Source organism: Armigeres subalbatus, chromosome 3 (genome assembly GCF_024139115.2).
Source record: "Armigeres subalbatus isolate Guangzhou_Male chromosome 3, GZ_Asu_2, whole genome shotgun sequence".
NCBI classification, from domain to species: domain Eukaryota; kingdom Metazoa; phylum Arthropoda; class Insecta; order Diptera; family Culicidae; genus Armigeres; species Armigeres subalbatus.
In genome coordinates this window covers 396,664,312-396,691,846 of record NC_085141.1, presented here as the reverse complement: position 1 = coordinate 396,691,846, position 27,535 = coordinate 396,664,312, and the positions used below count along the sequence as shown (strand labels likewise).

The following is a 27,535-nucleotide window of genomic DNA, read 5'->3' as shown; positions in this document are numbered from 1 at the left end:
GCCAAGTCAGGTGGGAAAAGAATTTCTTCAAACTCCTGCCTGGTGGGTGGTTGAAGCCGTTTTGTTTCGAACGGCGTTTTAAGTGAGCTCGGTTTCTTTCGGCGGTTCCAGAGTTCAGGGGAAACAGCGGTTGCGGCCTGCAGTGTAAGAAAAGTACAAAAAGCGAATCAAAAAGAACGCTGCGAAAGGCATGGCAAGGCCCGTGTTGTATCAGTCGCTCGGTTCGGTTGGGATGATCCCCTCGAGGTGTAAACTTCAATGAGTGTTTGGGAAAAAAGTTTCCGGACTACGAAGTGAATTACTGGCTAAATGGGCGTCCTAATTCTCTGGGATAAAACCCCCTGCTTTGTAAAATCGAGTAAGTTTTGAGCTGCAGATAATTGAAGCAAGGTGGGAGGGAGATGGCTTTTTGAGCTCGTCAGACTCATTAAAACTGGGCGGTAACTTTCGGAAACTTTAATCGAATCAATGATAAACCAATCTTCTTAAGTCGATGTGGAAATTTAGTTAGCACAAGCTTTTACCCCAATTAATAGCAATATACCGTTCTTCTTTTACAGGGACTCGCATTCATGATCCTGCCATTCCTACCGGCTTCGAACTTATTCTTCCCGGTAGGGTTCGTCATCGCCGAACGAGTTCTCTACATGCCTTCGATGGGATTCTGCATTCTAGTGGCCTACGGTTTCCAACTTCTCTCGGAGCGGTGGAACCGCAAAATGACTTGGTGCTGTCTGGGATTCCTTCTACTGAGCCACTCAATCAAAACCTACAATCGCAACGCGGACTGGGAATCGGAATACACGATCTTTATGTCCGGCCTAAAGGTGAACCAGCGAAACGCGAAACTTTTCAACAACGTCGGACATGCCCTCGAAAGCGAAGGCAAATTCGAAGAAGCTCTCCAGTTCTTCCACAAAGCGGTGAGCGTCCAGCAGGATGACGTTGGCGCTCACATTAACGTGGGTCGAACCTACAACCATCTGAAAATGTTCAAAGAAGCCGAACACGCTTATCTGAAGGCAAAATCTCTACTACCGAAGGCCAAACCCGGCGAGTCGTACCAAGCTCGGATAGCACCGAACCACCTGAATGTCTTCCTAAACCTGGCGAACCTGATCTCGAAGAACGCCACCCGACTAGAGGAGGCAGATTTGCTGTACCGGCAGGCCATCAGTATGCGATCGGATTACACACAGGCGTACATCAACCGAGGTGACATCCTGATCAAGCTGAATCGAACCAAGGAAGCGCAGGAGGTGTACGAGAGGGCGCTTCTGTACGATAGCACCAATCCGGATATCTACTATAATGTAAGTAAAATGATTGAACTCTGTAGAGGGGTGGTTAATCACAACTTGAATTTGATTGTGTATGAATTTAGTATTTTTTGTGTAGATGGTTGTGGGATTCAAAGTGCTACAAAGATGCACTAAACTATTTACAAAAATCTAATTATGTAGTAATAATTGAGATTATGGGTGCATCACAGTGCACCAAATTGGATCATGCCGACCCGTTGGGAATCTTTCCAGGTAACAATATGGGGCAGGTCAATTATAACTTCCTCTTCTCTTGAGGCTATTCCGTTCATCAAACTTTATCTATGCACAATGTTCTCGAGGAGCTGTAATGAAAGAAAAGAAATATTGGTATTTCGGAAAAGCTTCTTAGTTATCGCTTCCGAGAAGTTCGGCAACGCGGATATTCTTTCTCGTCGAATTAAGCGGCTGATTTGTTTGGATCTCTTTTGATGAAAAGACCAGGTTTCAAATGTGTTTCAGTTAGGTATAATAGCAATGTGGACATTATGAACTGATAGGAAGTTGAATAATTCATCTTCCTTATCCTTTAAAGAGCAGGCATTCCAATTTAAAACTTTCAAAGAATTATTTGGATCCATTAAAACGAAGTCCAATAACAATTTTTTGAGTTAATTTGATACCAACCTGAACAGCTTTAGTATTGGTATTTGCTTTGAACATTTCATTCATTTAGAAAATCAAAGTCGGAAGCAGACAGGCTATCTGAGTCGTCAGAACAAACGTTATTTTCCATTGAAGAATGGGTATGAAAATCATTCATCGTCGGTAAATTTTCGGAAATGAAATTTTGCGTGCCTGCAGGGATGTGTTTGAAAAATTAGAATTCGACGAACTGTTCGTTAGCCGGTGAAAGGTAGGAGCAAAATTTGTTCGTGGATTGTGGTGAGTATGAATTGCTCGATCGGCAAATGATTGCGAATTTTGAGCGTTTGAAATATGTTTACCCGTGAGAGGTACCACCACAAAACATGCATTTAGCATCCATGTGGCAATGTTTGGTTCCGTGACCCCACTTTTGGCACTTACGGCACTGAGTGGGGTTTTGGAAATTTCTCCCAGGCCTGCGGAAATGTTCCCATATAACACGGACATGGGACATAATACAGGCCTTTTCCAAACTTCTCATATTATTTAGTTCACTTTTGTTAAAGTGAACTAATTAAAATTCTTGAGAAATATCCCTCTGGGAAGTGCCAGAGCGAGATTTTTATTATTATTATCTCTATTGGTAAGGTTTTCGGCTCTGGGCCGGTTCACCTCGTAGTAGAGCGAGATTTCCAGAAAACTCGGCAACAGATACCACAATTGGCGGAATCCTTTACTTTTTCGCATGGATCGAATCACCTGGGCGATTGTACGACAATTCCCCGAAAACCAATTCCCCGAATGCAATTTCCCCGAATGTAATTTCCCCGAATGTAACAATTCCCCGAATGCAATTTCCCCGAATGAAACAATTCCCCGAATGTAACATTTCCCCGAATGGAACAATTCCCCGAAAATAAAATACCTCTTGCAAACACATCTCGCAATCGACTGTATGCGTCCGAAAAAAGCAGCGTTCAAAGATACATTCAAGAGTGTCTTATTGGAGATTATCAGCTGAATAGCCCTTGGTAATATTTGTAGTTCTTGATATCAGAGTACAATGTTTTCTAAGGTAGTTTTTTTTTCCTAAAATAGTATCAAACTGCAATTCCGATTGAAAGCCTTTTGATAAATATTTTTCCTATCATCGGAATCAAACTCCTGTCCTGTATATACAGTGACCTGCATATTAAAAAGCCCACTTGCCGTTTTTCATACAAAATGGTCAACTTTGGAGATCTAGATCTCGATTGCGTGTGAACCAATTTTGCTGAAAATTTGACCAGAGCTCAGATATAACTTGAATTTTACCACACCTGAATCGACCATATTGATTCATAGGGTAAAAAATTATCGCGGTAATACCAAAGCGATTTTTTTGGCAAAAAATTGATTTTATAATATCTTGAAAACTACAACTCTTAGTGTACAAGTATATTCCGCAAACTTTTTTGTATTGCTAAAATACGCGTTTTTGCTGAATAAGTCATCAGTTTACAACCTATAGAATTTAAGATATTTAAAAAATAATGTTTTGCCAAAAAAATCATTTTGGTATTACCGCAATAATTTTTCACCCTATGAATCAATATCGTCGAAACTCAGGTGTGGTAAAATTCAAGTTATATCTGAGCTCTGGTCAAATTTTCAGCAAAATTGGTTCACACGCAATCGAGATCTAGATCTCCAAAGTTGACCATTTTGTATGAAAAACGGCAAGTGGGCTTTTTATTATGCCGGTCACTGTACCTTCTTCAAATATATAAGGCAATGGTGAATGTGAATCCTTGTAAACAAAAATAATGCGTTTGCCCGGAAAGAGGCAATGATGAATGTGATTCCTTCTTTAAAATTAATGCATTTGCTCGGAATAATACAATGGTAAATGTGTGGGTGTCTCATCAGATAATGAATGTTATTCGAACTTTAATAACATGTATCTGCCCTGAATATGATAATGGGGGATGTGATGCATTCTTTAAAAGAAGGCATTTTTACAAAGTAAGAAAATGCTAGATGTGGTACTTCAAAAATAGGCGTTAGCTCGAAATAATGCAAAGATGAATGAATTTAGAATGAAAATAAGGACTAATCTGATCTCTTATTTTGATGTAGGCGAATTCGGCCAGAATAAGGACAAAAATATATATGAGGTCCCTTATTACGCAAAATGTATTGAATGTATTATATTTCACCGAAAAACATTTTGCCGAATTCATTTTCTCAAGATAGCATTAGGCAGTCTGTAACTTTCGCGGTGTGACTTTTGATGGACTCTACCTTTTTCAGAATGACCATTGGAAGAATGCCGTTTTTTCAAAATGTTATATTAAACAAATTAGCATTTTCTTTGATAAGTATGTTGTAATGTAACAGCAGTTTTAAAACATATAATTCTATCTATCCTCTTTGCCTTATACCGGGCAAATGTGTTCATTTGAGGAAGATATTATCACTTCCTTTCCCCTAATACCGGGCGATGCTATCATCTAAAGAAGGAATTATCTCCTACCGTCGTCTTATACCGAACAGACGCGTTTATTTTAAGAAGACATTCGCTTGGCTTTAAACCGGGCAGATGCGTTCATCATACCGAGCAAACTCATTAATTTAAAGAAAGGATTATCTCCTCACTTCGTCTTATACAGATCAAATGCGTACATTCAAAGAAAGCATTGCCTTCTTTCAGCGCATTGCCTTCATCTTCAATGGCTTTACATTCTATGTAAAACATGGTCTGTTCTTCAACTTAGTGCTCTATTATTTTTCCACAGTTATCGAAAGCTTTCCGGTACCTGCCAGTTGCATGATTGTCTTGTGTAGCAAGCAGACTGTAAAATAATCGAAAATTTTTGGTGACATGCACCTCTCTTCACTGGTCAGCTCACTTCCAGACACATTCATAGTCGGCTCCAGACTGTCAATATTCGATTGAATATTAGTCATTGAATATTTATGTACGTTCTACAAATTGATAAATTATCTGAAATCTGAACAAGTTTGGAGTGAGTACAGTAGTTTATCATATAGAACTGAATCCGATTTTCATCCACGAGGCACTTTCAATGGTAAACAGCAATATAAACAATGCTAATAATTTTTTTCCTGCACACAGTAAGCACATTCAGTGACAGCCGAATGAATGAGTTGGTGGAGTAGTCGTCTGACTATGTCATTCTATGTTTTGAATAATCATGCGATGTTTGTCAAAATTCGGACTGAAATTGCTTCATGAAGATGAATATTTCATGCTCTGGTAGCAAGTACAATGCATATACTGTACTCAAAGAGCCGAAAATGATTCCCACCCTGAAGCATCTTAGGTGCCTGCCAGAGTAAACGCGACGAGCGATGCGACGCAACGCGACTCACGTAAAAGAATAACAATCATTATCAACAGGCTGTCAAATTGCACTGTCGCGTCGCGTCGCATCGCACGTCGCGTTTACTCTGGCTTCACCCTTAGGCCGCACCGAGAATTGAATTCGCAACCTCCGGATCGACAATCATACACTTTTGCTCGCATGGCTTACTTAATACTCATCGCCTTGTGCCACACTCAAAAAGAAGGGAGATGCATTCGGGGAATTGTTACATTCGGGGAAATGTTGCATTCGGGGAATTGTTACATTCGGGGAGTTGTTACATTCGGGGAATTGTTATTCGGGGAAATTGCATTCGGGGAAATTGCATTCGGGGAATTGTTATTCGGGGAATTGTCGTACAATCCACCTGGGCTAGAGGTAGATTCGATTTGCTCAATTTCATCATGAATCAAATCGAACTGATTGCTCAGTTCGATAGGAGAATCTTTCGATACACACATTGTGGACTACAATTTGCCTACCATGGATTCCCTTCTGAAATGATGATGATGATGGTCCCACCACATACCCCTACAAAGGTTTCAGCTAGACGATTTATCTTTAAAATAATTAATTGAATTTGATATGATAAAAATGTTCAATAGTTTCGATATCAACCACGGGAACAAAACTCTAGCCAATTACTAATCCTAAAAATCATTCGAACAGTCGGAAATGCGCAAGTCTGTACATAAATTTAAAAATATCATTCATATCTGCTTTGCACGCGCGAGACTCAAACTTCACAAGAAAAAGTTTAAGTTACTATTACGTCAATAACATATAAAATCAATCATCATCATCGAGGCGAACAAAATAGCTTATCAGAGCCTCAATAAATAAAAAATACAATTGTCCAAACAAAAAATCCGTAGGTCAAACTTCGTCAAGATTAAAAAAATATTGAATTATAAAAAGTCAACTAAGAAGCTTAAGAGGCAGCTTTTACGTGTGAAACACAAAGTCTCTTGAACTGTGATAATGTAGTTGCACGTTTGATATGTGTAGGCATCGAATTGAAATCATTGATACCTTCATCTAATTTCTCTATTTTGAGCTTTCGTTTCAAAAATTCTCGAACATTCTACCAACATTTACTCATCTACATTAAATTCTCTTTTCTCGAGCACGTGCTTTCTGTTGTAGCCCACAGTATCGAAGTGTGTTTGTTTATCAGCCGATGATTGCTACAACGACTCAAATTGATAGCGTATGAATATTGCGTCTACGTGTAGTAGCGTTCGACTTTGTCCCGCCAACTCAAAGCACAATATGGGACGGATCGCCGTCCGGTTCCCACCGTTATTCAGCGGATATTTTTGCATATTTCATTTTTATTATATCTATCTCAAATTAAAAAAATCCTCCAAAGATTTCGATGAGAATCCTTTGTTGATTCCGACGGAAATGTTCCAGGGACGATTCTGAAGACAATGCACCAGGGATTCCGACAGGAATGTTCCATGAAGTTCGACGGGAATGTTCCAGGGATTCCAAATCCTTCCGGGATGTCAAAGGAAATCCATGGATTCCGACGGCAATATTTCAGGAAAACCAATGGGAATGTTTCAGGGATTGAAATGAGAATCCTCTAGGGATCCTTCATCCTCCAGGAATTCCGGCGGGAATATTCCAGGAATTTGAACAAGAATGATCCAGGGATTCCGACGGGAATGTTCCAGAAAATCCGACAGAAATGTTTCAGAAATTTCAATGAGAATCTTCTAGAGAATCCGAATGGAAGCCTCTAGGAACTCCAACGGGAATGTTCCAACAGTTCCAACGGGAATGTACCAGAGATTCCGTCAGAAATCCTCCATGAATTCCAACGTGAATCGTAGAAGGATTCCAAAGCAATCTGTCAAGGGATCTCGAAGCAAATCGTCGGGAGGGACTTAGAATTAATCCTCCAGGGATTCCAAAAAGAATTGTCCAGCGGTTCCGAAGGGAATCCTCCAGGGATGTTGAGGTAAATCGTGGAGTGATTCCGAATCAAATCATCGAATGGCCATAGGGATTCCGATCGTCGATGGATTTCGAAGAAAATCGTCAAAGTATTCTGAAACAAATCGGCACAGAATTCCGTAGCAAATCTCCGAACGATTCCGAAACGAATCTTCGATCGATTCCGGAAGAATTCCAAAGCAAATCAACGAGAAATTCAAAAGCAAATCCTTCATGGGTGAAGGGTATCCCCTAAATTGCGGAAAGATTGAACGGGTACTGAAATGAATTCCCTCAAACATGTGCACTTTACGATCCAATCATATACAGAAATAGGTGGTTGAAATTCAAAAGATTCCCAAAACTTATTAGGGCATCCAGGATCCATAATATATGAAAGTTCAAAACAACTCGAAACATTTCGGGCTCAAAAATTCTCCTTGAAATCCTTCTAGAAGCTCCCCTGGGAACTTCTGAATTCCTCCGGAAAGTTATCCACAAATTCCTCTGAAAATCGTTCGAAAATCCTTCTCATGTAATTGTAATTCCTCCTTATCTAGAAACCCCCACTAATTTTTTTTTAGGAAATTCACGAGGAAATTCCTTGAAGATTTCTTTTCTTCTCTCCAAGATTTACTTCTAGATATTTCTTCGGCAGGATTGCATTCGAGAGTTCCGTCAAGAATACATACGGAATTTCTTCCCAAAATTCTACCAGAAGTTTCTTCAAAAATTTATGACGGAAATCCTCCGATTTAGCTCCATAATTTCACTTGTAAATCTATAAGAAATTCCTTCGGAAATTCTTCTAGGAACTTTTCCGGGCATTCCTCTCGGAACTCTTCCTTTAATTTCTCCGGGATTACTTCCAGGAAATTTTCCGGGAATACCTCCAAACATTCAATAGCGAAATCATCTAGCATTCCAATCTGGAATTCTTTTCGCAATTACTTCAGAATATCCTTCAAGAAATCCTCTAGAAATATCTTCATGAATTTCTCCTGGAATTCGTCCAAGTATTTCCCCAAAAATTCTTCTCGAATGCAATCCTTTTTTGGGAGTTTCTTCAGGTACTTCTCCAGGAATTCCTTCAGGAATTTCTCCGGGAGATTTTCCGCGGAAGTGTACTAGAATTCCTTCCGGATTTCACTCGGAATTTACTCGGATATCTGGCAAGAGCTCTTCCAGAAATTTCTTCGGAACAATCCGCAGGGATTTTCTTCAGCAATTCATCTGGGAAAACTTTAAGGATTTCATCTGGGAATTTCTGCATTAATTTCTTCTGGTATTTTTCTGGGAATTCCTTCAGATATTTTTTCGGAAATTCCTTTGGGAACTTCTCTAAGAATTATTTCAGGACTTCCATGTGGGAATTCCTCCGGGAGTTCTTCCAGGAGTTTTTCCAAGAAATTCTCCGGTAATACCTCCAGGAACTTTACAGGGAATTCCTGGACGATATTTGGCAGGAATTTCACGGGAAATGGGATTTCGGAAGTTCCTTCAGAAATATTTTTTCCCTTCCTCTAAGGTATTCCACCGGATGTTCCTCTGAAGTTCCACCAGTAGTTCCTTCGGGAATTCAATCAGGATTTCTTCCAGGAATTCATTTAGCATTTCTTTAGGCATTTATCTACAAATTCCTCCAGAAGTTCCTCGGAGAATTTCTTTGGGAGTTCTTACGGGAATTCCTCCGGGAGGTTCTTCCAGGAGTTTCTCCTGGAATTCTTACGGAAGTTCCTTTGGGAGTTCACCTTAGAATTCTTACGAGAGTTCCCCCAGGATTTCCTCCGGAAATTCTTCCTGTAGTTCTTCAATAAATTCCTCCAGAAGTTCCACCGGCAGTTCCTCCGAGAATTCCTCTGATAATTTCTCCTGAAATTTCTATAGAAAATCCCCCGGGAGTTCCTCCGGAAATTACTCTGGGAGTTCCTTTTCAGAGAAACACCCGGAGAAACTGCCGGTGAAACTCCCGGAGGGATTCTCGTAGAAACTGCTGGTGGATCTCCCGGAGGAGTTCCCGAAGCAACTGATAGAGGAGCTCCCGTAAGATCTCCCGTAAGAACTCCCGGAGAAATCTCAGAAGGAACTCCTAGAAGAATTCCTAGAGGACCTCCCGGATGAGCTCCCAGAGAAACTATCGGAAGAACTTCGGGAGGAATTTCCAGCTTAATTTCTGAAAAAAAGCCTAAATGATTTCCTGAAAAAAGCCTGAATAATTTCCTGGAATAGCTTCTGGTGGAACTCCCGGAGGAATTTCCGGAGAAACTCCCGGATGAATTGCTGGTGGAATTCCCGGAGGAACTCTCGAAGGAATTTTCTGGAAAAATTTCTGAAGAAACTCCCGGGAGAATTTCCAAAGGAACCCCGGGGAAACTACCAGAAGCATTCTCGGAAACAAGAGAATTCATCTTATAGACAAATCTCGTCTAGCTGAAACTTTTGTTGGGGCTTGTAGCTGGACCATCAGAGCGCGCAGAGAAATTCTCGGAGAAGCTTCTGGTTGAAAATCTATATAAATTCCTGAAGAAGCCTAAATAAATTCCAATTCTGCCGAAATTCCCGGAAGAATTTTCACAGGAACTGCCGATAGAACTACCGGAATAATTCTCGACGGAAATCCTAGAGAAATTCTTGGTCGAAATGCCGGTGGAACTCCTGGAAGAATTCCAGGAGGAATTTTCGGAGAAACTCCTGGAGGATCTACCAGTGGAAATCTTGAAGTTTCCACCGAAATTCTTTCAGGATTTTATTGCGAATTAATCTAGGAATTCCTCCGAAAATTCCATTGTTGATTTCATTTTCGGTATAATTTCTGTATAAATTTCCGGTGGAATTCCTGGAGAAATTCTTTGAAATTTTCACAAAAAATTATTCGAAACAATTCACGGAAAAATTCATGGAATTTACACAAGAAATTCGAAGATTTTTCGTGAAATTCTCAGGAATGTTTATGTTTATGTTTATTGTATAGATTCATCTGACATTTAGTGGTCTTAATGAATATAGTAAATTTTAAACAAGTATACATTAAACGATTACAATCTTCTTAAAAAGGTGGTCAATGGTAAGTTAAAATCAAATAGCCTATAAATGCTGTTAAAAGCAGCCGCAGCAGCACGGAAGGGTTCATTCATGCCATACATTCGATTACGTGGAGAAAGGTGCAGGAAATCTCGTTGACGCATTGTTCGTTCCGGAGCATAAATATTTAATCTCATGAGAAGTTCCGGAGAGTCAATTTCACCAGTCGCGATTTTGGCCACGAAGGCAACCTGCGATCTATTCCTTCTCATTTGAAGAGTGTCAATACCAAGTAGTCTACATCGATCCTCATATGCGGGAAGATGAGCGGGATCCCTCCATGGTAGGTGCCGAAGTGCATAACGCACGAATCTACGCTGCACGGTTTCTAGCCTTGAGATCCAGACGCTATGATAAGGGCTCCAAACTACAGCACAAAATTCAAGGATAGAACGAACTAGAGAGCAGTACAGAGATTTTAGGCAATGAGGGTCCCGAAAGTCTTCAGATATTTTGAAAATGAATCCGAGTTGCCGATTAGCTTTTGCGATGATGTCGTTATAGTGCGGCTTGAATGTCATGTCTTGATCCAGTGTGACTCCTAAATCCTTAATCTTATTCACTCTCTCAAGGGTAGTACCAGAGATACAATAATCAAAAACTATCGGCTTGTGTTTCCGATAAAATGAAATAGCATTACATATTTGAATACTGAGCGTCAGGAGATTAGCAGAGCACCAGTTCGCCATTCTATCCACATGCGATTGCAGTTCTTCACAATCCTCGATGCTGTTGATAATCATAAACATTTTAACATCATCTGCATAAAACAAACGACAACCTGGAGGTAGCAGTCGGGAGAGTTCGTTGATAAACAGCGTGAACAAGAGAGGCCCCAGATTACTTCCTTGTGGTACACCAGAAGTATTGGAGAAGTATTCCGATTGTGAAGAACCGATTTTCACAGAAAGCAAACGGTTAGACAGATATGATTTGAACCAGCACACTAGATGACGACTAACTCCAAGTTGTTCTAACTTTGCAAGCAATATTCCATGGTCGACGCGGTCGAACGCTGCTTTTAAATCCGTATAAACTGCATCAACTTGACCACCGGAGTCCATGGTACGAACACAAAGGGAAACAAACTCTATTAAATTCGTTTCAACAGAGCGCTTTGGATAGAAGCCGTGCTGTGCAGTAGAAATGTACGCTTTACTGGCACTGAATAAAACGTCATTCATGATTATCTCGAATACCTTGGAGCAAGAACATAAGGATGTGATGCCTCGGTAGTTTTGTACATTCCTTTTGTCGCCTTTTTGTAAACGGGAAACATGTGCGACATCTTCCATTCATAGGGAAACTTTCCCTCCTGAAGCGACAGTGTGAAAATCCTGGCTAAGTGGGTAGCCAGCGAGTTCGAACAATTCTTGAGCACAGAAGACGGAATACCATCCGGGCCGGCAGTGCTTTTCAATTTTCTGATTGCTGACAGAACGTTCTGCTCATCGATTATAAACGCATGTAAATCCAAAACATTTCTAGGCGTGAACTGATTTGCAACAGCTATTTGATCGGCAGTGGCCCTGGTGGCATTGAAGGTACTTACGAAATGTCGAACGAACAAATTACACTTTTCCAGCTTCAAACTCGTAGATGCAAGCACGAAGGCAGACCTACTTCCTTTCGTTTGGAGTTATCAAACGTCCAGAAACTTTTGAGGTTTCTACGGAGTGATGATTGCGTTCGAAGCACGTACGACGATAAAGAAATCGATTTTATACACGATATGCAGTACTGGAACGGTTGAACTCCTGCTTCGTAATCAGCGTGCGATTCTTGCAGTACTGTCGCAATGCTTTTGCCCTACTTCGCTTTAGCCGACGCAGACGACTGTTCGACCAGGGAGGCTTAGGCTTCGGACGACACAGGGGCACGTGCTCCGCAATTATACGACGAATTTGACGAGTGAAATAATTAACAGCATCATCTACACAGAGGTCAAGCTCGATGGGTGACCAGTCAATACATGAGATAGCATCACAAATGCTATCATAATCAGCTCGGCGGTAGTCGTACATTTGGTGAACGTCAGAAGCATCATCAAACGTAAACAGGCCCGGAAGGTTGACGACTATGTCCAGAGCAGGATGGTCAGCATCCAGTGAGATGAGGGGTTCGATGGCTTCGGAAACGGTGCTGGTAGATTTAGCTGCATCGTTGGCGAGGACGAGATCCAGAAACCGACCATTTCTGTTAGGAACTCCATTGAGTTGAGTCAAGCCATTAAACGAAAAACCATCGACCAATGCAGAGCTACTGGTTGACAAAACAGATTGGGGGTTCACATGCATAAACCCATCTTCCGATGCAACCCATTCTAAGTTCGGTTGATTATAGTCTCCTAGTTGCAAGACGAAGTCATTGAAGTCAAGGTTGGAACTAATAGAGCTTAAAGAGTTCATGTGATCCCGAATGCAATTTATATCGCTACGCCGGTCTGGAGGTAGATATAATACTCCTATGCTAACCAATCGATCTGTCGTAGAAATTCTAATCCATAACTGCTCCAATGCTATGCTTGTCAATGTAGAGTCAACGTAGCTATTCCAGCGTGTTGAGACTGCTATCAAAACACCTCCTCCGCGAGACTTAGTGCTGTTAGCTGAATTACGATCTGTACGGTAAACAGCAAACTTAGAACCGAATAGCTGTAAGCCGAGGATTTGTTCGTCTAGCCAAGTTTCCGTCAAAACAATTACGTCGTAGTCACATTCACTAGCAGCCAGAAAGAAAGAGTCCACCTTAGTACGGAGCCCGCGCACATTCTGGTAGTAGATGCGCAAGGGATGAGCAGTTAATTCACTGGACGAAACAGATCCTCTAATGGGCAGGCTATCGTTAGAAACGTTGGATGATATAGCAGGCTGCTCGGGCTTGGAATTAGTGTCAACTGGCTGGATACTGGAAGTAACAGACGTTACCGGAAGAGAATTGTTCGGGACGATACACCCAATATTTTTTTTACACGGTTGGTATTCTTTAATTTCCCAGTTAGCTTGATTTTTCACAGATTTTGAAATATCACCTGATTTTTTTTTTTGATTTTTTTGTGAATTTTTTCAAGGGATTAACTCATAGTTTCATCAACGCTAAAGGTCGTAATCAACTTAAACCCACCCGTGTAAAAAAGAATCGGGTGTATTGTACTTGCCTGCAATAACGGTTTGGAAGCCCTCCGTGCCGGACTCAATTACAGGACCGGGATGACTGCGGAGCGCTGGCAGGATTGGCTCGACTGTAATGAGCGGATTGAGGGCTTCCATTGAGCTAGCAGGCGTGCATCCCGGTGAACGGTTGGTTATTGGCATCCTAGACGTGTTATTAAACGGCAATTCCGACGGTAGAATGGAATCTTCCATGGTTTCACTAAAAACTGGAGAACTTTCAGACAGAAAAGCGTTCATTGATGGTTGATACTTGCCGGAGAGAGGAGTGCGGAAGCCCCCGTCTCCAATCCCAAACACAGGACCAGGACGGCTGATGATTGTAGGCAGGAAGGGCGCGACTGTGTTGAGTGGATTAGGGGCTTCCTCTGTGCTTGTGGCACTTATGCGTCCTGGTGACAAGCTGGAGGCATTGGCGAAGGAAATTTCCTCAGCACGGTTAGCATAAGTTTGTTTCGAAATCCGGTGAGTAGATGAATGCGGCAGACTGAAAGCGACGAATGAATCAGGAGACGAAGTGCTTGGAAGATCACGATACTTGCCAGAAGATCCAGTCTCCCAACTCAAACGTAGGGCCGGTATGACTGAAGATCGCTGTCTGGGAAGACTCGATTATGATGAGAGAAAAAGGGACTTCCTACAGCTTGTGGCCAGTATGCATCCCGGGAAGTGATGCCGGTATTAAAGACAATATACTTCATCAGTCGAATTCCGCAGCAAGCCTGTGACGCCAAAAATTGTCTTCAATTCTGTCGTCAACAAACTCTCTGAATAACACTCATCTAGACCATGTAGATGAGGACAGGGCTTTCGCTTTAAATTCGAAATCCATTCCGATTTTGAAGGAAACAAACGATAGTGTACTGATGTCTTTTCCTTTCGGCAACTAGTCGAGTAACTTTGACATCTTCAGTCCCAAGACGCTTTTTAGCTAAAACGCCTACCTGTTCGACAGACACATCCCTTGCGATTCGTGACAGGTACAACCAAAACTTAGGCCTAGCCGTTGGAACTGTAGCGATTTCCATCGACGGAGAGGGAGTGCTTCCGGTTCCTAGAACTAGAGGACGCTTACGTTTGGCATTTTCATCATCGATCGTGGTGAAAAGTCTCCGACTTCTGGTGAATCCCGGATTGATATCGGCTTGCTTGGAGGACTTAGGAGTAAACGAGTTGGAGTTGATCAGTCTTGCAAAATTTGTTTTTATTTCTGATTTTAACTCGTCCATTATTTCCAGCTTAAGGTTTTGCAAGATGTCACTGTGAGAATTTAGAGCGTGTACTTTTCCAATTTCATAAGCAGCACGGGTGGTATTACGAAAACGGGCATCATCCATAAGTTTAGTGCACGAGTTGCACATCCAAAATAGTTGTTTATTTTTCACGACTTCTTCGAAAATATCTGCTGCTATGCCACAGCATCGGGGGTGAAAAATAGCTTTACAAAAGCCTTGGCACTCCACTTGTATTTCGCCGATATCACTGGCACATGAACTGGAAACTAATGACATTCTGCTTTTCGATTTCAAATGAAGAGTCGAGACGACTGCGTATCGAATAATCGCACAGACCGAACACTGTTTCAGGAGCAGACTGCTTGTGGTTGTAGGTACGGTTGCCGAGTGAAGTGCTATTAGCGGACAGTGACGAGTTTAAACACTTTTTCTCGCGCCACGGACTGCGATAAACAATTATGTTTTACAGGTTTTATCGCGGTAATTAACTTTAAAACAATGAAAACTTTAATTCGACGCGGTACACAGTGATAAAAAGATCAGTACGATGCGAAATTCAACGGTCAATAGTACACATTACGCGGTGAAAAATGAAAAACAAATTCAGTGCGTATACGAAACAACAAACAACAACAAGTTCTACCAATTGATATACTACTAGATACTAGCAATTGTCTGCGGAATTTCCACGGAATATTCTTATTCCTAAAAAATATGGGAAACAGCACGAAATTATTTGAATTATTGCAGGAAATTCTGCAGAACTTATAAAGAAGAAGTAAATAATGGTGGAATTTTCGGATCAATTCCCGGCAAAATTTATGATGGAATTCCTGAAGACACTGCCGAAGAAGTTACTGGAGGCATTCCTAAAGAATCCCTGATAGAATTTCGGATAGAATGCCAGGAGCAATTGTCGAAGGAATTCCTGGAGAAAGCTTGCATATTGATTTTTCTGCCTATTTTATAATAAATATTATTTCAGAGAGGATTTGTTTTGAAATTCAGATGTATGGTTCTAGTTTTCTTAAACTTATGGAAGAATGCAGGTTTTTTATAATAATTGTTATAGCCGATTTTATATTCTTTCTGAATACTAAGTTTGTTAATATTTTTCTCACTTTATTTAAAAATATCTGATGAGCAATAAGTCACGCATTTTTAAATCCATTATTGTTTTAATCATTATTGTTTCGATTTGGTTTCATGTGTTTTTATAAAACTACTATGAAACTACGATTTAGAAGCCTAAAAATGTTGGCCCCCCTTCTCGAAATCCTGGCTACTCCCATGCCGAAAGGAATCCAGTGTAAATTCTTTTGGATTCTAGATGGAATGCTTTGATGATTCTGAAAGGAATTCTTCAGATATTAAAAAATAATTTCTGGGCTACTGTGATGATCCCTTCAAACAGCTTCCCAAAGATTTCCTATTCCACATATCGACATTTCCATGAGTCGATTGTCCCTAATTTGAGCATGCGTACAGCGGCACACTAGGAGTTAACTTTCGGAAATCAGTATGGCGAAAGACATCTAAAGTTTAATATCTCGAAAATAATAACTTTAATCGAAAAAAATACTTACTAGACGTGGTAGCGGATACCTTCCCACATAACTGATACCAAATATTTTATCGAGAAAAGTTTCTACTGGTGAGAAATCCCGCGTTAGATGTCTTTCGTCATACAAACTTCAGGTGGGGAAGGGTGATTTGGCCGAAAGCCATTTGGTGGAAAGTTGGCCGAACATACCATTTGGCCGAACAGACCATTTGGCCGAATGGGTCATTTGGCCGAAAAGGTCGTTTGGCCGAAAGGATCATTTGGCCGAATGGGTCATTTGGCCGAAAGGGTTATTTGACCGAAAGGGTCATTTGGCCGAAAGGGTCGTTTGACCTAAAGTCATTTGGCCGAATGGGTCACTAGGCCGAGAAAGTCGTTTGGCCGAATGGGTCGTTTGGTCGAATGGGTCATTTGGCCAAAAGGGTCATTTATCCGAAAGGGTCATTAGACCGAAAGGGTCATTAGGCCGAAAGGGTAATTTGGCCGAAAAGGACGTTTGGCCGAAAATGTCGTATGCCCAAAAGGATCATTTAGCCAAAAGGGTGTGCTGCTGCGGCTCTCGTAGATGGTATGATTACCTCTAAACGTTCGCACCATTGATCTTCTTCTTCTTATAGGCATTACATCCCCACACTGGGACAGAGCCGCCTCGCAGCTTAGTGTTCATTAAGCACTTCCACAGTTATTAACTGCGAGGTTTCTAAGCCAAGTTACCATTTTTGCATTCGTATATCATGAGACTAACACGATGATACTTTTATGCCCAGGGAAGTCGAGACAATTTCCAATCCGAAAATTGTCTAGACCGGCACCGGGAATCGAACCCAGCCACCCTCAGCATGGTCTTGCTTTGTAACAGCGCGTCTTACCGCACGGCTAAAGAGGGCCCCAATTGATCCTTTCCACAAATCTCCTGCAGCGCTACGATGCCGGTCCTTGAGCACATCGACGAGTATGCGTGTGCTCCCGATGAAGTTGAGTGATTTGCAGTTCCACGAACCGAGTTTCCAATCGCTAGTCCCTTTTCGTCGCAGTGGTCTTCGCTGATTGTTCCGGTCCGTACTCTCTTGATGATTGTTCGTTGTGTGAGTTTTTTTAAAGGCTGGCTTACAGGGCCTGACACCAAACCCCCTAAATTTTTGAGGGATCATTCCTCCTTATTTCCGGTGGACCATGGTTTCACTTAGAGTCCCTCGCTGGCACTCGGACGATGATCAGCCGGCCCTAACATGGAGTACAGACACAGTTGAGAGCAGCTCCTAACAAGGAGAACAAGTGGTCAGTAAGATTTGCACCTCCGGAGAGGAGCAAACCCCCCTTCCCTGACAGCATACGACCATAGTTCCCACCGGGATTGATTACCCGATCTTCCCTAAGGTTACTCGTATCCCGGCCAGCGCCACGAGGAGGTAGGGATAGAAGTTGCTGGGTAAGAAGGAGTGGGTGATATATGAAGGCGATAGTCCATGTGGTGGTTGCAAATGAACGCTTTCTGATGGGATTGATGCTTCTAACTCTAATGACACCGATAGCGTTTTGGTAGCCTCGGTAATAATTCTAGTCCAAAGTGTATAATGGATAAATATTAAATATGTATAAGACAACATGTATTTATATGTAATCCTCTATATATTTTAAATTTATCCATTATACACCCCACACAGATGATCCACAGTCGAAAGGCTAACAACAAAGGGGCTGGACCAGGTACACAGGTTTTTGTCAGTTTTAGATACCCCGTCCCCTAGAGTGTACAATGGCTCATATAAATTTTCGATAATTTGTATGAACCGTAAACATTTACTATGCTTTCCTCCCTTTATATTGTTCACATGGTATATGGACAGCCCCATATAAGGTTTTATCTTCTTGTCGTTAAACCAATATTGGCAATTATCAAGGAGCGATTGCAATTGTTGATGTGAATGATCATCTGCGACGTTTCAATAACTGCAGTATGAAATTTTCAAAAGTCCGGCACGTGTCTAATTGGCGTGTTAGCAATTTAGCAGAGACATAATTAGGGAACGTATGCATCGGCGTGAAGCAGTGTAACCGCGTGTTCCCAATGGAGTGTTGAACGTCTTAGTCCCATAATACTGTTGAGAATAAAAGGCGTAATAAAGGTTTTATTGTATAAGGTACATCATGTTCACTTTTCCACTTCATTGTTTGTATGCCCAATAATTTCCAGTAAAAGTGTTTTGTCATCCTGTATTAACAATTGTTCACTACAATGAATATTCTATTCAGTTTTATCTAACTGGGCATTAATTCCCGAATGGATAGATAGTCAATTAGATAGCACAAACTCAGAACTCCAACCTTGCGATGGGTAGATGAGTGTATGAATGTGGGAAATAAAAAGGAGATCGGAAGTTGGGTGATCTAGAGGTTATTGAAAGTTGTCCTTTGTCCTTTCGCATTTTTTTTGTTTGAAGGGTGCGCTTTCGAATAGGTGATTGGAATTCATCGGGATCACATCGTTTGTCCTGCCTTGAACATTTGATTCCATCTTTTGATTTTTGTAAGAGTAGATATTGGTGATGCCATAGCCTGCCGATTGACGGAACCTTTTCCCACCGGACAAAACCTACCCCCGTATGATCAATCCTTCGCTATCGTCAAGTAATCGTGCCATCGGACAAAGCTATCATCATGGTCGTACAAAGTTTTTCGTCACCGTCTAGCAAGACTGTCGTTTGACAAAGCCCCCATCTGTCGGCGGTTCTATATCTCGCTGTCGTGAAACAAGGCTCGGAATAAACCTTAGCCATTATTCCAAGCTCCTTGTTGAACACTGCACATTCCATTGACCGCTATTCGCTGCATGCCGCTTCCCTATGGATTGTAGGCATTTTCAAGATTACGAACATCTTTGCTGTTATCGTGGACTACTGTCTCCTCACCATTCGGTACTACCGATGACTATTGGCGGAACTCCTGTAGTACATCGTCTAAGCTAATTTCGCCAACTTCCATCGGGCAGATCGAGATTTAACGGGCCTGAGATCTAACGCTACGGGCGTCATCAGAGTGAAAAGCATCAATCCCATCAGGAAGCCTGATCTCACCTTAAACATAAAAATGATGAATGTATTTGGTCGGGGTTCAGCCAAATCACACCAAGCGCCATCGAAAAATTATCGATTTTTCTGCTCAAACTTCCGTTTAGCAGATTTAATTGATCGCAAATCGCATCGAACATCCCTCAACCCCATAACTGAGGATATTAAATTGATATGAAACTATTTCCGTTGTCCTTGTATGAACAAAATATCACAAGTCAGTCGAAAAGCCGCTTGGTGCGGGTTGGCTGAACCCCGACCATTTGTCAAATCAATAAATAGATTCTAATAATATTGTATCGCTCATACAAAAACCTACTCCGCCGCTCATTTTTGGTCGCAACGAAAAATACGCGCCAGATTGTCGCCTAAGAAAAACATACCTCCAGAAAAAAAGCTACTTCGATATTTTTGAATATTTGGCCGCCACGTTGTGTATTCCGTCGGTGAATGCTTGGATAGCACGTGCTATTTGTACTGCGGAGAAATTTTACACATCCATGAAAGTCTTGGAAAATGATCACGAAAGTTGTCATTTTGTTGCAAGGCACAATATTGAAAGCTTGTTACGAGAATATAGTTCCCTTCAACTTTTTTTTGCATTTTGTGCCAGGTCACGTAACAATAAATAAACAATGTGAAAACTGTTGCTAAGATATGATCACCGTCGGAAAAAGTTCAGCATCAGCTCGAAGTTGTTCCCGTCCTGCTCGTTCTTTTTTGTCAACAAATGGACAAGAGAGGGATGGGAAGAACTTCGAGCTACTTCGAGCTGCTCTTTGGATAGCACTAATCCAGCGTCAGAAGCAGTTACTGTCAGATTTATTTAGCATTTGCCCTTGGTGTAAAAAACTCAAAAATGACAAAAATGGTTTAATACCACTTTTGCTGGCACCGGTTCAAATCTAGTTCAAATAATACCCACTGAGGCCCTTTTGAGGTCTGAGGTCTCAAATTTCGTTATAATTGATTATGCAATTTAACAAAGGAGTGTGGACACCCTTTGACTCAAAATTTACAGACTAACATCCAGAATGAACAAAATCGATCTTCGTGTCATCTTAGTTGTTAACCTAATGCATATGCAAAATCAAGGTTCGCCTCATAAAGAAATATTTAATCGACATTTTCATATTAATTTGATACTGGCTAAGATTCATCTGAGTACGAAGCTTTGCCCGTATCAAAATTATATTAAAATACAAATATCAATTGATTTTAGCATTTTTATAGTTTTGAGTCCCTTTTTCCAAGCTTAACGCGCGATACAGTTGATTCTCCTGCTTCACGAACTAATGTTTTCGCAATGGACCACCGTCCACAGTTACCGTGCCGCAAAAGATCCAACTGTACCAATCTTCTACCCCGCACCAATTCAACATCGAAGTTCATTAACTTGTCTGCTCTAGACCAAGACGACATCGTCGTCGTCCTCGTTGTCGTCGCGTCGGGGCATCCAATGACCGCTTGAACAGTAGTAGCTACTCCCAGTCCCCAAATAGATGAAAGAACCGAATGAGACGCAAAAAAAGTCCGCACAGATGACACACTACAATGGATGACCGGACCGGCCTTGAGCCCTCTTTGACGACAAGGGTGCCGTCTAGAACAAACGAGGACAATAAATAACCTCATCTTAAACGGTCGGTCCGTTGGTCGGCTGAGGGTCGGCTGGTATCATCATCATGGATGACATCGTCCTTCGTCGCCGTTGCCGCTGCTCCGGGTCACCCATCTCAAATGGCCGGATGCTGGCTGTCGCTGTCATTCTTGGAGCTTTTTTCCTTTTTTTTTCCTCTTTTTGCTCGGAGCAGCAGTCTAAAAAAAACCACTAAGCGAAAGTAACGCTCGAGCGCGCTTCATTTTATGCAAATTTAAGCAAATACAACAGCGATTATTGTCTTTTCCACGAAGGCTGCGTTGCGTCTCGTGATTCTGACAATGTCGGCGGGTGTTGAAACCGGTTGGCATGCCCCCGATCCCTATTCCGCGGGATGTTTTGGTTTGGCGGTTTCGCCTTGCAAATAGTGTCGGAAGGGAGAGGTTCATTTTTCACTTTCGATTATTTTCCCACGATTTAGTATTCATCACGTTGTGTTTTCCTCGGGTTTTCCACCCATTCACTTTCCGTTTCGGATGTATAACGTTGGGCTCGAAGGATGGTTTTTTCCTCCTATTGAAAGTTTATTTTGCGAATATGTCTTGAAAATGCGTTGCAACGTCGAATAAGAAGGTCATTCACATGGATTAGTAATCTGTCCATATTGTTATCATCTGGTCGTTATATTCTACAGTTATTCTAGCAATTTGATTTGAATGAGATTACTGATTTGATCTCTACTTTCTCATTTCAGCTGGGGGTAGTCTTCTTGGAACAAGGCAAGGCGTCCCAAGCGCTAGCGTATTTGGACAAGGCGTTAGAGTTCGATCCGGAGCATGAACAAGCGTTGCTCAATTCGGCCATCCTACTACAGGAGCTTGGCCGACCTGAACTGAGAAAAATCGCTCGTGAGCGGTTACTTAAACTGCTGGCTAAGGATGGTAAATTGTTTTACTTTCGTAATGAGTTCAAATTAAGTACATGAACGATTAACCGATTACAGAGTCCAACGAGCGTGTGCACTTCAACCTGGGCATGCTAGCGATGGATGACCGCAACACGGATGAAGCTGAGAACTGGTTCCGCCGTGCGGTGCATCTCAAGCAGGACTTCAGGAGTGCACTTTTCAATCTAGCGCTGCTTCTCGCGGATGACCATCGACCGTTGGAAGCGGCACCATTTCTCAATCAGCTGGTCAAGTATCATCCGGATCACATCAAGGGACTAATCCTGCTCGGTGACATTTACATCAACAACATCAAGGACTTGGATGCGGCGGAGAATGTAAGTTTGATTATAACCTCATAAAACTAATCACCATCAGCAGCTGTTGGATACCGTTTTGACTCAAATCCCGAACATGACTCATATTCCGAACACTCGTTTTAAATGGCCATTACAACTTAATTCGCGCTATTTTTTTCACATGATACTGAATTCTTTTGCAATCTTGATCCTTTGTATGTAAAAACGAGGGAAATTTTAGTTTAGAGGTCCTAAACCGCAATTGTTCGGAATATGAGCCATGTTCGGGATTTGAGTCAAAACGGTACTTGACAATTGCTTTAAGCATTTTATGCATTTTTATGCATTTTTTCATTTGATTTAATTTGATTATATTTCTATTTTGTAGACACCCTATTTTCCTATTTGTCATACATCAATTACTTATTTAAATTCGATACAAATATTCTGCAAACAAAAAACATTTGGGCATTGACAACTTACTATTTCAAGAAAAATAGAATCAAATGTTCAAAAATAATATAAGAATGAAAAGCACGATTAAATGAAAGACATTTCAACATTTCAAAGTATAAGTGCTTACTTGACAATTACTGAAACTGTACACAATATAACCTCTGTTTCATTTTCTCGACAATAAGTTAGAATGAGAATATGAATCAATTCAAAACAAGGCATGTAATTGAAATTCCCAATCCATTCATCTAGGCCTATTGCTACCCATAATTCACATGAAAACAAAATTGCTTGCTTCTCATTGTTTGAGACGACTTGAAATATTGTCTCCAACATCTACAATTTAAAACACTTTCACAAAAACCGTCATACCAAGTGTAAGATACTTTTAAATAAATTACTAATATTTATCTTCCCCTGCTTCTTTTTTGTCCTCCTTATAAAACAGTGCTACAAACGAATCCTCCAGCTCGACCCCATCAACATCCAAGGACTGCACAACCTTTGCGTGGTGTACGTCGAACGGGGCAAACTGGCCCAGGCACAGGCCTGCCTATCGCACGCCCATCAGCTGGCACCGGGTGAGGATTATATTCTGCGCCATCTGCAGATTGTGCAGACCCGGATCCAGCGGCTTCGTGGCACGCCCGAACCCAGCCGGGAGAAGGAAATTGCCTTTGCCGACTACGATCCACGGGAGTTTGGTGGCAATCCGTCGTCCTCCCCGTTGACCGACGTTGATTTGCAGCAGCTAATCAATGGCAACAATGTAAATAGTAACGATAATAATGAGGTGACTCAGCAGGGGGAGGACGAAACGCAGCAGAGCGACAGCAGTAGTAGTAGTGGCACTAGCACTAGCAGTAATAATGATAACCATAATAATCTGAAAACATCATTACCTCATGCGGATGGTGCAGATGGCGCCTCTGACGTTAGCCGCAGTAGCCCAGACAGCAGCAGTGATCCTATTTTTATCGAATCAGAGGACGCAGTATCGGTGACGGCATCGGCCGTGCCGAGCCAAAGCTCGGGTGGGGATCCTTTGGTGGCCAACGAAAGCCACCAAGAGCAGGAGCACAGGAAGCCTAGATTAAGCGAACCTAGTAGTAGTGATAGCAGTAGCAGTAGCGACAGTTCAAGCAGTAGCAGTAGTCCCCAATTCCATAAAAATCACCACCAACAACACCAACCACCACAGCATCAGCAGCAGCAGCATCATCAGCGTAGAAGGAGAAGTAGTCCTTCGCATCGACACCACCACCACCATCAGCAGCAGCGCGAGCATGTGGATGGCGACAGCAGCAGTCCCGCCCAGTTGGTAGGGAAGGACCTGGATGATCCATCGTCCGGAATGTCATAGCATCAGATTCTTAATTACAAGTTAGACTGTTTTAAAATTAATTAGGAACTGAAAACAGTGGACTGAAAAAACATCAACGCCAGTGGCAATGGTGCGGCGATGCTGCTGCTGCTGCTGCTGGTGCTGTTGGCTGCTGATAAACTAATGATTATGATGGTGTTGTTTGGGCGAGCGTTGTACAGCAAGCATGAACGGGAAACGGGCGGAAGGGGTGTGTTCCATCATTGTGCGGTGCGAATAGAGATAGAGGAGATAGGATTTTGTAACGGTTGACGATGAAGAATGGATTTTCCTATGAGCGGGTGGGCGGAAAATCAGATGGATCTTTATTAGAAGAGTGGTCAACCAAGCAGCAAATTAGTGGAGGGGATTTCGGCAAAGCCGTGATTAATATGGTCCTACACTGTGCCGAAAAGTTATTTCCGATTGTATGTAGGGGGGATGGCGGCTTGTTTTGGATTATATAATTGAAATTTGGTCACGAGTTGTAGCCAAATTTAACAACATAAATTGTAAAAAAAACCTTTCAACGAAAGAACGAAAACTGTCATTCCTTTATGGAATCATGATTTCAGCAACGTTTCTTTGATTCCTTGCCCACACGGAAACTAATGGAGTCGCATGGTCACTTATTATCATTCTGCAAATTCATTTATTAGTGCTGTGTTTAAGGACACACCACGCAATAAGGAAGCAGCGGACAACTTTTTTTTGCGTCACAGCATGCGTGGAATAATAAAAATGACAGTTGTGCGATACTGTAGTTTTGAGTGGTGTGACTTTGAAAACGCAAGTGAATTTTGTTTTAGATTCCGAGATGCTTGTGTTTCAAAAATACAATTAGGTACCTACTGCACTTTGAATACTATATTTATATAAATACCCGAGTAGGAGACAATAACTCAATAATAACTAAATCTGTTATTAATATCCTACACTGTTATGAGCTAGGGTTGCATAAGAGGTAAAACATCAAAAAAATAAACGAAAAAAATGCAAAATACCTCATCCCTAGTAACATATTTGGTTTATACTGGTTTATAACACTCTTGTAGAGTAAATTATGGTCTTCAAGGGCGATATAAACCTTAAAATGATTGATATGTTCTTTCAAGCATTATACTATTTTTGGAGTGAAAAAATTGTTTTGCGATTTTAAAAGTGTAAAATAAATGAAAGTGGGATCGTTTGTTGCACATTCTCTTTCAGTATTCGCAAGTAGAACTGCCCCTAGAACTTTCCAGTCATTTTTCCATCAATTTTATTACCATCCGCTTACCAATCAAAACATCCTCCCACCATAAGAGATTCACCTCCAAACTATGCGATAATTTGAGTAAATTCTTGCTGTAGTCCCACAGCTCATGAAAAACAAGCTATTTGCCGGCTCTTTGGGTTTTTCAAAAGTATAAGATAGCTGATGTCACTCCAAATTGCGTGACCAACTAGTTTGGCGCGGCCTAATAGCCAAAGTACCAAAGCTAACAGCGCCATTAGCAGTCTAGTACTTACCCAGTCGAACTCTTATATAATGCCACATAAGATGCTAAAGTGGAGGCGATATACGGACAAGTTGTATGATGAAATACGTATATCATCTCCACATTATATACGATCTTGTGTTGACTTCTACTGTCCAAACAATACTTTTTCAGTAATAAATTGGCTTGGAAACATACCTACTTTGTTACTAGGTTTTATTGCTGTTTGCTTTCCTAGACAAAGGCTCCTGATTCTTAAAGAAGCTTTGAAAGCCAACTTCACAAAGGCAAATGATCACAGTAGTTTCACTAAAGGGTGTATCATATTGGAATCAAATTTTATCACTTTCCAAGGTCGATAATATTTCGCCTCCTGGGTTGATTATAATGAAAAAAATGTGTAAGACGGCTTCAGCATGTGTTATTTACACTGCGTGAGATTCATTGTGAAACTTTCCAGTAGTTTCGAGATTACAGTCGAAGGGACTGGACGTGCGCGATATAATCCTGTGCACTCACCTCAACAATTCACATCTTAAGAAAAGATGCTAGTAATCTAAATTTGTGCCAATGGCTCCAAAATCACCGGAGTTGTGGCCGATCCAAAGATACTTGGCCAGAAAAAAGAAGAGTTTTGAGGCATCCAAAATGTTGCATTATGGAACATAAAATACTGTATTGGTCTCGCGCGGTTATCAATTCTTTGATTAATTTCAGGTTAGCCTTTTGAAAATCAAATCTGTTTTGTAGCTTCTACACTGCCGTTATACGCATAACTGTCCCATGTATATAGGAAATCCCAGCAAACATGGGACAAATATGCGTATAACGGCAGTACAGTGAATATCTAAAAAGTGCTGAGATATAATGTTGGACGGATATTCGCCTAATTTTGAGCGAGGATCAATCATATTGTTCTGGCCGGATCACTCTGCACTTTGGTTTTTTGTGTTTTCGATTTTTGTAATAGTTAGAGGCTTGAAAAAAATATGGGTTCATTGACAAAGTTGACCCTAATCAAGTCATATTATCGACTGTGACAATAAAATGAGTTAATTTGTTTGTTAGGAAATATTTGAAGCAGAAAAATGTGGTTCAGGATTTGTACAAAATCTTATGAGTTCATTAAAGAAAAAAGTTCCAGCATTTGGATGTATTAACGAATTAAAGTGAAATAGTTATACATATATCAAGCTTACATATTTTATTCCAGTCCCTGAAAATTTCATGACAATCTGTTACTAGACTTATTTTTGGCGAGTAGTTTTAAATGATGCAATTTAATTCGGTATACCCTTTACTTGAGTTCCAGTTGAGCATTTCATTTATCATTGCACCGGCCTTTTTAGGAACTACACCTACCAAATGGCGCATACAGAAATCTGTTTGAATACATGTACTACTTTGTCTTCCAATTCTTGGTTACCGCATCTCATTACCATACGTACACAGAAAAAAAATCCGTGGTAAAAATTAATATTTTGTAGACTACGCTCTGTTTTTGAAACTACCATGAAATTTCAGTTAATTTTACCAGAGTCTATTATATAGAGTTGCGCAAAGAGGATATTCTTACTCTTATTCTGAATGATTCTCTTGTTATTATGTTGAAAACTTTCATTTTTGTTCAACCCTTCAAGTGACTTCACGGGAGTGATCACTTCTAAAGCTTTTTAATTCGATAACCAAAGTCACCTACAGAGTGCAAACACGTGAGTTTCTTGTTGCAACTTTATTGGGGGTGTATTGAAGTTTTTTGAAGCTGTTTCTAAAACAAATCTAATACATTTCAATTCATGAGTTTTAATTCGCCATAATAATCATCAGGCGATAACAATACTTCCGCCTTACCAACAAGCATTTGTTTACTTTGCTCGATAGGTAGACGGTTTGACAGTTCAATAGGTAGATTTGGCTTCACTCTTTGCGTAACTCTATATATAATAGACTCTGAATTTTACCATGGTTTCAGAGAAATTCTCCACTGTTTCAGATCATGTGACAATATTCCGCAAGGGTCACAGTTGATTTTTACTGCGCGCATGGTCAA

At 41.1% G+C, this 27,535-nt stretch overlaps 1 protein-coding gene across 14 annotated transcripts in view; it reads left to right on the top strand.

Moving 5' to 3' along the window:
- The window catches only part of LOC134226894 (protein O-mannosyl-transferase Tmtc3-like), a 741,179-nt gene extending 716,500 nt beyond the window's left edge, over positions 1–24,679 (top strand). For all 14 annotated transcript variants that reach the window (XM_062707982.1, XM_062707987.1, XM_062707985.1 and 11 more), the window contains 4 exons: positions 561–1,313; positions 21,695–21,881; positions 21,944–22,224; positions 23,090–24,679. In XM_062707982.1, the coding sequence (XP_062563966.1) occupies positions 561–1,313; positions 21,695–21,881; positions 21,944–22,224; positions 23,090–24,004 (2,136 nt within the window). In that variant the 3' untranslated portion in view covers positions 24,005–24,679. The remainder of the gene's footprint in view (positions 1–560; positions 1,314–21,694; positions 21,882–21,943; positions 22,225–23,089) is intronic.
- Positions 24,680–27,535: the final 2,856 nt, after the last annotated feature.